The sequence below is a fragment of the Mirounga angustirostris genome, unplaced genomic scaffold, assembly GCF_029215605.1.
Source record: "Mirounga angustirostris isolate CCGP_5_RB_7025 unplaced genomic scaffold, mMirAng1.0.hap1 SCAF_3, whole genome shotgun sequence".
Taxonomy (NCBI): Eukaryota; Metazoa; Chordata; class Mammalia; order Carnivora; family Phocidae; genus Mirounga; species Mirounga angustirostris.
Window position 1 is genome coordinate 36,069,948 of NW_026991711.1, and position 15,185 is coordinate 36,085,132.

The following is a 15,185-nucleotide window of genomic DNA, read 5'->3' on the forward strand; positions in this document are numbered from 1 at the left end:
ACGGGGCCCCCGCGCGCGGATCGAGGAATCTCTGCCCTCGGCGTCCGGCTCCTGCCTCTGCTCTCAGCCGGTGGGCTCCCCACGCGCGGGTCCTTCCGGACCTGACCGCAGCTGAGCCGCGCGGCTCTGCCGTCCGCGCCCTGGTGGTTGCCTGGCAGGGCGCGCAGCCCGCCTCGCCGCGTGTGCTCCCGGGGTGCAGAGGGCGCGGTGCTCCTCCTCCGACCCCGGGCTCCGCCGGCCTCCCCCACCAGCTGGCCCGTCTACTTCCGCGCCAGCTGAGGTCTCTTTGCCTTCTTGCGTCAAGCATGTCAGGCTCTGGGCGAAAAGACTTCGATGTGAAGCACATCCTGCGACTCCGCTGGAAACTCTTCAGCCACCCGTCGCCAGCCCCTGGCGGCCCGGCGGGGGGCGGCTGCCTGCAACAGGACGGCAGCGGCAGCTTCGAGCACTGGGGACCCAGCCAGAGCCGCCTGCTCAAAAGCCAAGAGAAGGGCAGCGTGAGCACTTTCTGGAAGAAGACTTCCTCTTCCTCCTCTTCTTCGTCGTCCTCACCGCCCTCTTCCTCCTCTTCCTTTAACCCACTGAATGGCACCCTGCTGCCAGTGGCCACAAGGCTGCAGCAAGGGGCACCGGGGCAGGGCACCCAACAGCCAGCCAGGACTCTCTTCTACGTGGAGTCTCTAGAGGAAGAGGAGGTGCCAGGCATGGACTTTCCTGGACCACACGATAAAGGGCTGGTCCTGCAAGAGCTCAAAGTGGAGCCGGCCAACTCAAGCCAGGCAACAGGTGAAGGATGCGGACACAGGTACAGTAAGTCCCCACGGGGCATCTAGCATCTCCCAATTTCCACTCGCTTCCCCTCAACCCCCCCCCCCCCCGTGTGCTTTGGTAGTTACTAAGCCTAAAACGTTTCAGGTGGAAAATTTTGATTGAGAGATGCCAGCTTGGTTTTTCTTACCCAAGTTGTAATCTCACTAAAAGTTTGCTAATTAATTTTTACTGGCTCATTCATATTTTTTTTTTCTTTTTGTAAGGTTTCAGAGTTGTAATCACAATATGCATTTTGGTAAATCTCTAAGTGGAGCAGTTCTCATATTTCTGAGATGATGGTATTCTTCTGTCATCTTCTGCCATTATATCACATCAATCCTCCAGTTATCTGATGTGAGGTGAAACTTGCTTTAAACACCATTCAGAAGGATCTCCTGTATGGGCCTAGAAACTGACTTAGTGTGTTATCCAGGATCCCTGTGTCTTGAATCTATATTTCAGGACTAATGAGGTGGGCAAATGAGGCCATTGGACAGCAGTATTTTCTCTCTTTTTTTTTTCTTGTCTGAAATACAGTGTTGTTATTCTCTATCCTAACCTCCCTTTTTATCCTACTTCATGTTCACTTTTGCCTCGTTCAAAGTCTTAGAATTAAACTGTTGCTGAGCCCCTTTGCATTCAGCTCTCCTGATTTGTTGGCTAAGTATGGGATTGTATATCTTTAGGAAGTGGGTCAACATTTGTGTTTTGTATATTTCTACTATTACATTATTTGAGTAGAGTTCTACTTTCAAGACTTGAAAGACACATAAAACTTCTGAGTTTCACATTTTTAGAGAATTGACTCATTATTCTGCACTAGATCATTACTACTTTTGGCAGATAGTGAGGATATGAAAAGATCTGCTTTTAAATTCATATGATATCAGAATACATTATTGAAGAAACACAGGGACCAGAGGAAAATGATAATGAATATGTTAATAAAATTCAATTGCCTCTCAATAACAAATTAGAAACAGAAATAACTTTTTAAACTTCTGGTTGATTGAATCAGCTTCTTATAAAGTTGATTAAGTCACAAAAGGAATGCATAGAGCAAAATAATACTGTAGGTGCTCTTCAATGATGTTGACAAATGTGAAGTTAAAGAGATAAAAAATCATCCTTAAAATTTTCAATTATGAGGATAATATGGATTTGAATTTGAATTTCAAGACCCTTGAACATAGTCTAATATATGAAGACATTTCCTATAATGTAATACTATTAAAGAGGGAGAAATTTAATTTAAAATTTACAAGTATGACAAAGTTTTGTTCCATATACAGCAGACCTAAATACAAGTTTATCTATTATTCAATTAAGTAAGATATTTTACCAAAATGGTTATAACTTGGGTACCATTAGTACCATAAAGTAATTTGATTTATGTATCATTACTTATTATAATTTTAGAACTTTTATCAACAAAATATGTTGAGCTTTACCCCCTTTAATGTAGAAAATATAAACCTCTTTTTTTCCAGTTTTCAGAAATCATAAGCACTTAACAATTCAACTTATATATTTAAAAGAAATCAGTTTAGGTTAAATATTTACTAATTACTATATTGAAATTAATATTTTTGTGACTCAAACATTCCCGAAAAAATAGATTTTTTTTCAATTTTGTAAAGTCTTCCAATCAGCTTAAAATATGTAACCTGAAACATTAATGTTAGATAATTTTTAAAAATTTGTTTTATAACAAATACATTTAAGCCAATGAGGCATATTTGTCATCAGTAATTTCTGAAGATTTTCATGTAAGTTGAAGAATTTGAAAATATGGAATATTGCCTTAAGAAATTACAATAAATAAAAAATAAAACTAATAACTAATACAGCTCAGGGACAAAACACCCATCAGGTGTGACTTCTGGTCCCTCACTTTTGAATATGCATCAGTGTATTTATTCACAAAGAATCATAAGTGAAAAGAATTCTGAAAATAAGCAAGCACCATTAAAACCATCTTTGCTATTGGAATGAGGGGGTCCTATGAGTTCTTACATGTATAAAATATTGAAAATCAGGTCTAATTTGATTTTAAAATTCTTATTAAGACTTAAATCCTTTAGATAAATTTAAAGTTCTCACTGGACAAATCAGTTAGCACTGATAATGTGGATTTCATGAGTTCCCAAACCTTCATGGAGCATTGGTTCTGTGCTCATGATTGATCGAAACCATGCTACTAAACTTGATAGTCACTATATATAGATATTATATATATAGTACAATTATAAATGTATAAATTTTAATATGTGGTAAGTATAGGTTTCACTTTTCAGAAGAGACAGCATTTCTAGAGTTAAGTACTGAATGAAAAATAATATGTAAAATAGTCAGTAATGTGGATTTACTTTTGTTTCTATCACGGCACATGCAGGGACTCTACATAGTGTTTATAATGATAAATGAGTGCATAAACTATCTAAATCTTGCATGATAATTTTGATTACATGGGTCATTATTATATCACCATATTGTGATGTCACATTTGATATTTAGCATTTTGTTTTATCAGTTCTGACTTATATGCAAAATTAATCTTCTCATCTAAAACAAGAGTTGGCCCCTTTCTTTTCTTTTCATTTTCTGATCTTTTTATTCATCTGGTCCCATGCTAGTTAGGAACATTGTTTTAGACAAGTATAAGTAGCTCGGTTGGTTTAACTTATTGTTCAAACAGCTGCTGGAGGATGCTCAGGGGAAAACTGCCCATAATCTCAGAAATTCTGGAAAGGTCAAACTCTAATGGAGTTTAAGCATAAAGGTAGCAAGAAGACACTGGTAAACTAATTGATTGCCTAAACCCAGCCTTTATCTTATCCCAACCTACTAGGCATACATAAACAGATCTCAGTATTCTAATACTTTATTACACCGTTAAGAATTCTAATGTACAGTAATAGGCTCCTGACCTATGTTATTAAGACATTTGTTTTTTCTACTTAGTTCTGAACTTTTGTTGGAAAGTTTATAATTTCCTAGCTCTTCAGATTATCATACATTTTTGGTGTGGATATTTTTATCCAAAATTCTATATGTAGTGAACTAAGAACCAAAGAGAAATATTTATATTCTTGCAGTTTGTAGTAAGGTGAGTGGAAAGGGAGATGCCATGTTCAGCTGCTTGCTTTTTTAGTCTTCTCAGTTCTCACATAATGCAGTCATTGGATTCCACAGTTTCAGTTGCTGTCCATAAACTGTATTTCTAAATTTGCATCTCAAAATCTGGACCGGCCCACTTCCAACCCTCTCCCCCCTCCCCCACCCGGTCTCAGACACCCACCTCTCTGCTTGACCTCTCTTGTGGATATTGCAGACACAGTATAAATAAAACATGTACAAAACTGAGCTCATAATCTCCCCCTCTCTCTTGCTCACTTTCCTTCTTTATCTCAGAGAACAGCTCTCCATGCATTAGGTTGTGCAAGCCAAAAATCCAGAATCATATTAGCCAACGTCCTCTTCCACATCGTTTTCAATATTCCACCAAGTACTGACACTTTTATTTCAAAAATTTCCCTCTTTGGGGAGCCTGGGTGGCCCAGTTGGTTAAGCGTCTGACTCTTGTTTTCAGCTCAGGTCATGATCTTAGGATCCTGGGATTGAGCCCTGTATTGGGCTCCACACTCAGTGGGGAGTCTGCTTGAGGATTTTCTCTCCTTCCCTCTCCTTCTTTCCCTCCCCCACTCTGTCTGTCTGTCTGTCTCTCAAATAAAATAAATCTTAAAAAAAAAATTTCCCTCCTCTATCTGTCCAGTATCCCTCCATCTCTCCATTGTCTGTACCTAATTCTAAGATACTGTCCCCTTTTAACTCAACTTCTACCACTGCCATTTGCATTGTCTTCCCTCATTAATTTTGCCACCTCTAATCCATTCTCCATAGTGGAGTGAATGAAAATTATAAAATGAAAATCTGAAATACTTTGCCACATCCCTGGCTCTCCTTTTTTTTTTCTTTTTTCCTTTTTTTTTTTTTAATTTTATTATGTTACGTTAGTCACAGTACAATACATCTTTAGTTTTTGATGTGGTGATCCACGATCCATTGTTTTTGTATAACACCCAGTGCTCCATGCAGTACGTGCCCTCCTTAATACCCATCACGGGGCTAACCAATTCCCCCTCCCCCTCCCCTCTAAAACCCTGTTTGTTTCTCAGAGTCCATAGTCTCTCATGGTTCATCTCTCTCTCCGATTTCCCCCCCTTCATTTTTCCCTTCCTTCTCCTAATGTCCTCCATGCTATTCCTTATGTTCCACAAATAAGTGAAACCATATGATAATTGACTTTCTCTGCTTGACTTATTTCACTTAGCATAATCTCCTCCAGTCCCATTCATGTTGATGTAAAAGTTGGGTATTCATCCTTTCTGATGGCTGAGTAATATTCCATTGTATATCTGGACCACATCTTCTTTATCCATTCATCTGTTGAAGGGCATCTCGGCTCTTTCCACAGTTTGGCTATTGCGGACATTGCTGCTATGAACATTGGGGTGCATATGGGCCTTCTTTTCACTACATCTGTGTCTTTGGGGTAAATAACCAGGAGTGCAGTTGCTAGGTCATAGGAAAAAAGCATTTCCACTACCCTCTGACCCCAATCCATACTGTGCATAGCTAGGCCCTGGATGACTTGTCCCTTGTCTATTATCGAGCTCTTTCACTCACCAACCTCCCCCACCCCCTCTGTCTTCCAGATTCGGTGTCCTCCCTTAATGTTTTCCTCTACCTTTGAGCCTCACACACTTGTTTTGTCCCCTTGTATAGTCTCCTTCCCTCAACCCACCCTTTTCTGAGTTCATTCTTAATTATCATTGAGATGTCTTGAATAAGAGCTTTGTACCTTTCTCAAAGAAGCATTCATTGATCCCCTAAGCAAATTAATTAAAAAATTTCAAATTCATTACATCTGCTTATTTTACATTCTTAGAGTAACTGCCCTCTGCTTTTTCTTCAATTTCTCCTTGTAACCTGTAACCATATATTAATATCTATGTTGTTTTTATTGTTTGTCTCTAACAAAAATTGCCCAGTGGATAGGATATTTCTATTTTGCTCATCATTTTGTCCCTAGCATAGAGCATGTAGTTACTCAATAAATACTGTTAAGTGAATAAATATTTGTCATAATCATAATGAGTGACACTGATTAAGAACTTCCTATTTGCCAGATAGCATGTTGAATATTTATATTGTGCAACTTAATATTCAGAACAGTCCTTTGATTCTGGCACAATTATGTATCCCTTAGGTATAATGTTTACATAGATGAGAAGACTGAGATATAGACAGGTACTTAATTCGCCCAGAATCACAGGCTTCTAAGTAGTATAGCTGCCCTTTTAAGCCTTGCTATCTGACTCCAGATACCATATTCGGGGCCCCTTTGCCAATTCTTTCCCTCTGCTTAAACAAACAGAACAGAAGAAAAGAGGCTATAGGTAAGGTTATGCTGAAGGAGTTTTCTTATTCCCTTGGTTGAAATGAGGCTGTGTTTGAATGTTAAATAGACTTCTTAAAATAACAGTGAAGGACAATGCCTGATAAGGCTCAAAGAGGACTTCTTGGCCCGTTAGAAGACACTCAATGTTTTCCTGAAGTATGGATCATTCCGTGTGTTTTACTTTACAATTAAACAAAACTATGAGGAAATAACTTAGGGAAAACTAATTTAATTTTGGAATCCAAAAGAGAGCTTTATGACAGAAAATCTGCTTCTGGGGAGCCTGGGTGGCTGGGTCAGAAAAGCGGGCAAACTCTCGGTTTCAGCCCAGGTGATGATCTCATGGGTCCTGGGATTGAGCCCCATGTGGGGCTCCGTGCTGGGTCGGGAGTCTGCTTGAAGATTCTCTCTGCCTCTCCCCCCGACTCATGCATGTGTGTGCACTCTCCCTCTCTCAATCTCTAAAATAAATAAATAAATCTTAAAAAAAAAGAAAAAGAAAAACGAAAGAAAATCTGCTTTTGAGGGTCAAACAATTGATACAGAAAACTGTCAACAGAAGAAAGCATAACCATTAAAATATCATGGAGGTGGATGAGAAACTGAACCACATATTTGTTGAGAATGAAAAGAATCAGCCTTGCCTCAGTCGAAAAGAAAAAGCAACTTTAAAAATGGTTAGAGACTATTTCTTGGGGAAAGCATTTCTCAAACTATGCTTCTATGGAACACTAAAATGAAATCATGTTCATATTTTCCCTGTAAGCCCAGTTTCTAGTGGAAAAGAGTATGGAATGATTTTACTCAATTTTATATCTTCTTGGCTAATTCCTCCCAGGCTGAATATTACAGTCTACTACTATTTAAACCAGAACTAGCAACAGATGATACCTTATTTGGGGAGAGCTTCTTTTATTTATTTTAGAATGGATTTGTCAATATTATGTGGTATTTTATAAAGAAGCCCACAGTTTCCAGGTGCCCTCCCCTCTAAGCAAGTTTGCTTCAGGCAAACTAAGAAGATCTTAACGGAAAAATAAATGAGAACACTGCTTGGATTTACAGGTACCCCAGACTCCAGAGCTCTCTGAGTGAAAGATGGGAATGTAAGTGCAGAATGAAACAAATGCAACTTTTAATTATAACAAAAAAATTCATGCTAATTGAAGAACCATTTTTTGCTTTTCAGTAGTGAATTTCTAATGACTACTTTGGAAACTATATTATTAACCTCTTTAAGGTACAAGTTTAAATAACCTAAAAATAATAGGATTTTTAATAATCTAAAAATAATACCTATCCAATCAAAATGAGCATGTGGCTAATATGGAATATACTATTGATCAGATATTTGGTTTTGTGGGTTTATTTTTTCTAAGCCTCAAAAGATAATTTGTGTATCTAGGGGATAACATGCTTCTAATGACTACTTAGATGATGTGCTTCTAAGTCAAATTCCATCATTTTTGACCAAGAGCTCTTATGGAATTTACTGAAAACTGAGATCTGCAGTGTATTTTAGAGTTTCAAGTTCCTGAACATGAAAATGTGCAGCATTTTAAACAGAGTCTCTAAGTAACGAGACTCTACTGATTTTATTTTACCATCTAAAATAACTGTAGATATTTTTGTAGTAGTTGTAAAACAAATGCTCTGGAATTTACATACTAGTTTGGGCCAAATAATATTAATTTACCTTTCTTTTTATTTTTTAAAGATTTTATTCATTTATTTGACAGAGAGAGACACAGCGAGAGAGGCAACACAAGCAGGGGGAGTGGGAGAGGGAGAAGCAAACACCCAGCCGAGCAGGGAGCCCGATGTGGGGCTCGATCCCAGGACCCTGGGATCATGACCTGAGCTGAAGGCAAACACTTAATGACTAAGCCACCCAGGCTTAATTTACCTTTCTATGTTTAAAATAATCTTATCCAAAACTTTGAAGAAAATAACTGATACAAATAATCTGAGCAGAATTAAAGATGTGAAGATTTTGTAAGTCAAGAATAAGAAAACAACAGCAACAACAACAAAAAAACTGTTGCACTATATGAGTTTGAGGCTGACTATGCTGACTTTTCTAGCCAGAATTTGAAAACAGATTGATGCTTATGAAAGTGTAACATAGTCTTTCCTGACTAGAGAGCATGTGTGCTATAATTTAGGATCCCAAGAAAAATCTGTTTCGAATGGAAAGCTTATGAGGTAGATCATTTTGACTGAAGATCATGTCACAGAAATGTTGCTTTTTGAAAATGATCTGAGAGTCTCTAATAATAATAAAGAGTGAAATCAGTTTGATGTTAATTCTAAACCTGGCCTTTCCTATTCCTTTGGTGGCCTTAGTCTAATTCAGATAACTGGTTCTCATAGGAAATCTTTCAGTTCTTATCATAATTGTTTGTGACACTGTGTCCTAGGAGGTCATCCAGGCACCTTTTTTCTTAGTGATACTGATTGATATTTGCTCGTGTAAATCAACATTTTCATCTTGATTGAATTTTGGTGGAACAACTTAAATTATGAGATCAGAAAGTTGGGAAAGGAAGAATTCAACAATTTCATAGTTTTTCAAGAGGTGAATGCCAAAAACCTCTGTGTGTCAACAATAAAATATACAGTTTGTTTTGTTTCTTTAGTAGATTCTAATCTTACTAAAATATCCAAGATGTGTCTTTAGATCAATATTCAAAGGTATCAGAGCTCCAGATAAAATGGAAAAACAGCTTTTGGAAGGAAAACTATTTTTAAAATCTATTATTTTTAAACTTATGAATACCAAACATCCTGACTTCCTAACTCTGAGAGTCAACCTCAAACTCTACTATTTTGAAAATAAATTTGGAGTTGTTTTTCTCATTTGTAATAAAATTTAAATACAATTCCCACTTTTTCAGTTATATACCATTTGATATACTGGTATGTAATTTCAGTAGAAAAGTTTATACAAATTAGTGCCTAGATATTGGGCATTTGGTGATCCCCTGATGATTTTTAAACATTTATTTGTGCATTTTTTTTCTCAAAAGGCATGACATTTTTGTATTATAATTAGTTTATGATTCTGGTTTACAGTGGTTTTGGTTAGTAAACTGTTATTAGCAGTGGGAATATGCCCATATCATCTGTATATAAATTACAGATTGTTAAAAAGCAATTGAGATGAAAAAATCCTGGGCCAAATAATATTCTAATGATTTGATTAAAGTCACCATGAAAGAACTCAAACTCCTGACTCTGGCTGAGATAGAATAACAGGGACTGGACTTACCCTCTCACCCGAAACAGCAACAAAGAACGAAAGAAGAAGGAAGTAGAAGAAAGACAGAAAGAAGACAAAGGCAAAAAGAAATGAAAAAAGAAAAGGTAAAAAAAGGCAGGGGGAAGGAAGGAAGGGGATCTGTGACACATTTTTCAAGACACTGGACATCAGGTACTGAAAGAGTGATTCTTGAGATGTGAAAAGCAAATGAAATGACCCTGGGATTGTCCCAGTTTCCTGCCTTGAGAGAGATTCCAGCCACTGATACAGGCCAGGGGAAACCAGGAAAAATGTGATGACCACCCTGAATTGAAGAGATAGAGTGAGAGCTCCCAAGATAGCATTGTCATAAAAAAGACATGCATGGGGAGAAAACTCCAGAAATCTGTGGAGGTGCCCCTTGAGTATTCAGCAGATCAGTATTCAGTAGAATAATGACAGACACATGTATTTAGGAAAAAATGCAAGTCTTGGGAAAGAACTATACCAGAATTAGAGGGAATAACACCTGTTCCTAACAATCAGAATGGCATGATTCTTTGAATTAGATAAAGTATTTGGAGGGTTATTATATCAGTAATAGGAAATGACTAGCCCTAGAATAAACAATGACATGGTTTCACTTAACAAATCTTAACAGCAAGATCCAAAAGTATCAAACTGTTTCCAAGTAATGTTAACTATGCCTTGGAACAAAGTTGAAGAATAATTCACATATTCAGAAGTATTTAATACCAAACAAGGTAAAGTTTGCAATGTCTGACATCCAATTGAAGATAACTAGTCAACAAAGAAGTAGGAAAACATGAACCATACTGAGAAGCAAAATCAATCAATTAAAACTGTAGCAGACAAGCTCATTAATGCAGTTATACCATATTGTGTATATTCATGTAGTTAAATAGGGTCATGGTAGACAGGAAAATATCAATATCAAACTTCTAGGCCAAAATAAAGCTATAATGCCTGAGATAAAAAAATATACTGGCTGAAATTAATGACAGAACACAGATTGCAGAAAGACATGGTACTGGCTGGTGCAAGATATGGAAACCACCAGAAATGATAACTACATGGTTAAAAAAATAAGATTATTTTTTTATTATTTAAATCTGGAACATTTGAAAGATATATGATGGTTAAACAAACAAATAAAACTACTGTAATATGAGGGTTTGTTTACCATATGCATAAGATAAATTTTCTATGACAACAATAGCAATAAGCCTGGGAAGGGAGAAATGAAAGTACAGGATTACAAAGTTATTATACTAAGTGTGAAATAGTATATCATTTGAAAGTCATCTCAGAAGTTTATTATAAACCCTAAAGCAACCACCAAAATAATGAAACAATGAAAAACAGCTAGTGTTCCAACAAAGAAGATAAAATGCTCTCATAAAAATTAATCCAAAAAAAGAGGAAATGGGAACAAACATGGCACAAATATAAAATGCACAACACAATTATAGTCTTAAACCTAACTATATCAATAATTACATTAAAAGCAACTGCTTTATGCATCTGTAATTAAAAGGCAAAGATTATCAGGTTGTATAAAAAGCCAGATCTAAGTATATTCGGCTTACAAGAAATACACATTAAAAATAAACACAGATATTGGTTAAAAGGAAAAGGGTAAAAAAGATGTAGTATGTTAAGATTAATAAAAAGAAAGCTGAAATGGATATATTCATAATAGACAAAATATAACTAGGAACAAAGAATATCGATCTGATAACAATCTTGAAAAACCTCCAGGTATTATCATAATACTGAAAGTCTAAATGTGTTTTCTCTAAAAGCTGGAGCAAAATGAGAATGTCTTCTCTCATCACTTTTATTAAACATAGTACTGGAGATGCTAGTCAGTTCAACAAAGAAACAAAAACAAATAAAGAGCATTTTTATTGAAAGTAAGAAATAAAATAGTTTTAATTTGCACAAGAATTGATCATCTATGTAAAAATGAAGAAGTTAACATGGTCTTTATTTGCAGACATTATTAGAAAAAACTTTATGGAATCTACAAAACAGATAATGACTTTTTAAGGTGGCAGGATATAAAATGAACATATAAAAATCAATTATATTTCTAATTAAAAATAATAAATTTCATAGTAACATCAATAAAGTATGAAATACTTAATAATAAATATGACTAAAAGCTTTGAAAGATTCATACACTGAAAACAATAAAGCCACTCTGATAGTTATTAAAGATAATTAATAAGACCTAAATAATGTAAAGATATACTATATTCATGGATCAGAAAATTTACTATTATTTAGATGTCAATTCTTTCCCAGTTCATCTATAGATTATACACATCCTCTGAGAAGATCTGTGCATTTTTTTGGTTCAAATTGACAGACTTATTCTAAAATCCATTGAAAAGTTAAGGCACCTAGGATAAACAAAACCACTTTGAAAAAAATGAACATATTTGAGGACTAACACTTCCTGATTTCCAGACTTGTTATGAAACTACAGTAATCAAGACAGTGTGGTATCAGGATAACAACACATAAGTAGATTAATGGGGAATGGATAAATAATTCTGATAATAACCATATTATGAAATACATTATGCTATTAAAAAGAAAGAATAGGGGCACCTGGGTGGCTCAGTCATTAAGCGTCTGCCTTCGGCTCAGGTCGTGATCCCAGGGTCCTGGGATCGAGCCCCGCATCGGGCTCCCTGCTCGGCGGGAAGCCTGCTTCTCCCTCTCCCACTCCCCCTGCTTGTGTTCCCTTTCTCGCTGTGTCTCTCTCTTCAAATAAATAAAAAATAAATAAATAAATAAATAAATAAATAAATAAATAAATATAAATAAATAAATAAATAAAAAATAAAAAGAAAGAATAAACCACCATGATTAAATGAAAAAATGTTTTGATGAGCCAAAAAACTCACTGTGTGGTATATTTTGTCCTTAACACTTGTCTATTATAAGTGAGATAAACTTATTCATTTTATTGATTATTCATACTTTGAATAGAAATTTGATTCTAACTTGCCTTGAATCATTTATTGGAGTCAAATACCTCTTGAGTTTGATATGTGGCCTCAGAAGTTATCCATTGACATCTTACAGAAACTGATAATGAAATATTCACACTGAATCTTTTGCTGCCTTCCTGTTGGCAGCAGGTAAGAAAGAAAGGGAGGCTAAATAGTTTTAGAGTAAGTGTTTCTGCAAAGAAAGTTCAGAAGGCCTTGCCATGTGACCACAAGGGACTTTATTTTGAGGCAATGGAAGCATCTTCTTCCACAGTACTTGAAGAGCAGCAATACTACCCATGAGCTTTACCTTAATGACACAGAAAGGAATAAGCTACGTCCTGTCTTCTTCTCTGACTCCTCTTTGTATTTAACCAGATGACTGGAAAGTACCAGAGACCTATTTTTCCACAGAGACAAAAGGGGCTCCTTTTTCACTCCTTCTTGTTGTCCTAATAGATATAAAATATCTACATGTGATTAGTCTCCCTAACAGCCTGTGACTTTTAAATAGACTTCTTATCAAATACTTTTTCAGTTGTAAAATTAAATTTGTATTAGTCCAGAGCCCCTTAAAGACACAACTTAAAGATATTTTCTGAATGTAAATTTATTTCTTTCCCCTGACTGATACCCCTATTTGAAATCTAAACTAAAGTTTAAGATGCCTTTGTATCTGTTCTCATTCTTATATTCTCTCTTTGCTTCATACAAAATTTTTCCCTAAGGATGGGAAATATTTTAATTCTTCTTCTTCAATAAACTCCAGAAAAATCTTTTGTTTTTATAAAGCACAACTGAAAATATGTATGGTCTATAAATATTGACAATTTTGTATAACATGTGTTATTGTAAGTTAATATTGTTTGCCTTCAAATATACTGGCCTCCACAGTTTCATGCTACAATAGAAAGAAAACTGGATTTGGCATTAGAAAACCTTAGTTTTAGAGTAACTCTGCCTGTTTAGGAAAATGTCACCATTGCCACTTAAATTGCTTTTTATCTCATTTTGTCATTAGAATATGATGGGAAAGGGCAAGAAATGCATCATATCTAAAGTCCTCTAGCCTTGCCACCACAAAAGAAAACAGTGGATCTTTACCTATAGTTGATTCAGCTTGACTCCTGGTATAGCAGCATGAATTAGGCTGCACTTTGACTACTTAAGATATGAAGTAAGCTCTATTTTGAACACTCAGGTATATTCTGAGCCAGATGTACCCCAAGGAAAACACTAGATGTTCCTTCGCTTAACGAAAACTTTTAAATCAGTTATTCATTTCCAGACAATATGCCAGCTTCCTGAGATACAAAGAGGCATAGAAAACTCCCCCTTTTTTTTTTCAGAGTAAAAAAACTATAATAAACATTAACAGATTAATAATTTAGAAATTTAACTTGTGCTGTACTAAATATATATTAAAAGGAATTTTTAAAAGTACAGAAAATGATGGCTTGAAAAAGCTCTTAATAACGTTCAGACCAGTTATCAGCATGTGCAGTTGCTAATTAGAAGGAAAAATAGCAAGTGAATTAGCATGGCTATGCTCTGGTAAAAGTCAGGCGATCTGGCTGGAGCTGTAGGTCCTAGTCAGACAACAAGGGGCTTTTGACATCATATTAAAGACTTTGGATTTTGCGTATGGTGACTGTGACTGAATCTAGCTGATGAGATTCAAACTTTAGAAAATTTCCCTATTACAGTATGTGAAATGGACTAGAGAAAAGACAGGGGAAAATGGAAGTGGAGAGCCACATTCAAAGGCTCAAACAGTCCTGGTGAGGAACTATTACTAAGAAAAGGGGCAGAAGGAAAGAAAGCATTTAGAAAATAAATGCCACAACTGCCAATTAGTTGAGGTTTAATTGTAAAAGAGAGAGAGATAAGAAGAGCTACAATTCTGGACTGGCAAATGAATGGGCTTTTTTGTTATGCCACGCAGTGAACAATGTAGGCAGCTGGAGGGAAGAGAAGAATCTGAGTCCAGTTAAGGAGCTGATGTATATACTTTAATTTTTGTTTTAGTCCTTGTGCAGTAGTTGTAGTGGGGTAAAACACAATATGAAAAAATTGAAATTTAGGAAAATGTAGTTAGGGAGTAGGTAGAGACTGAAGATTTCACATGAAGAATAGACCCGGATAGTGACAGCTATTTGAATATGTGGCTGTGAAAATGAGTTAGTCACTTGAGTTAAAGGTGTGGAATTCAAGGGACTGGCACAAGGGGCTACATTGTTTGAGAAGTCGTCTACAGAAGATTGAAAATGCTCAGGAATATAGCTGGATTTGAGGGGTTTCAATGTTTTCAGTGATTAGAAGACATAAAAAAGAAATATGAGGTATATTAATACAAACATGTCACTTGAGTCTTCAAAAGAGGAAGGACTTTGTTGTTTGAGAATGAAAGGCTCATAAGGTGCACAAATGCAATGCTAGACATTTCCAGACACAATCTCCAGGGCCATAGATGTGAGGAATATGAATAACCTACCAATAAGAGGGGTGCAAGGGAAGCAAAGTGATGTGTAAAAGCACTTGTTAAAGGAATAATACAAGTTTCAGACTGAAAAATCTCAAAAAATCAGCTGACGCAAAATTCACATCTTTATGTGTATAAGGCTATGAAAGAACAGACTGAGTA

General features: G+C 36.1%; 1 protein-coding gene across 2 annotated transcripts in view; it reads left to right on the plus strand.

Annotated features, from left to right (window-relative positions):
- Positions 1–296: 296 nt before the first annotated feature.
- Positions 297–15,185, plus strand: part of KLHL1 (kelch like family member 1) — a 360,073-nt gene continuing 345,184 nt past the window's right edge. For both annotated transcript variants that reach the window (XM_045867545.1, XM_045867546.1), the window contains exon 1: positions 297–805. In XM_045867545.1, coding sequence (XP_045723501.1) covers positions 306–805 — 500 coding nt within the window. In that variant the 5' untranslated portion in view covers positions 297–305. The remainder of the gene's footprint in view (positions 806–15,185) is intronic.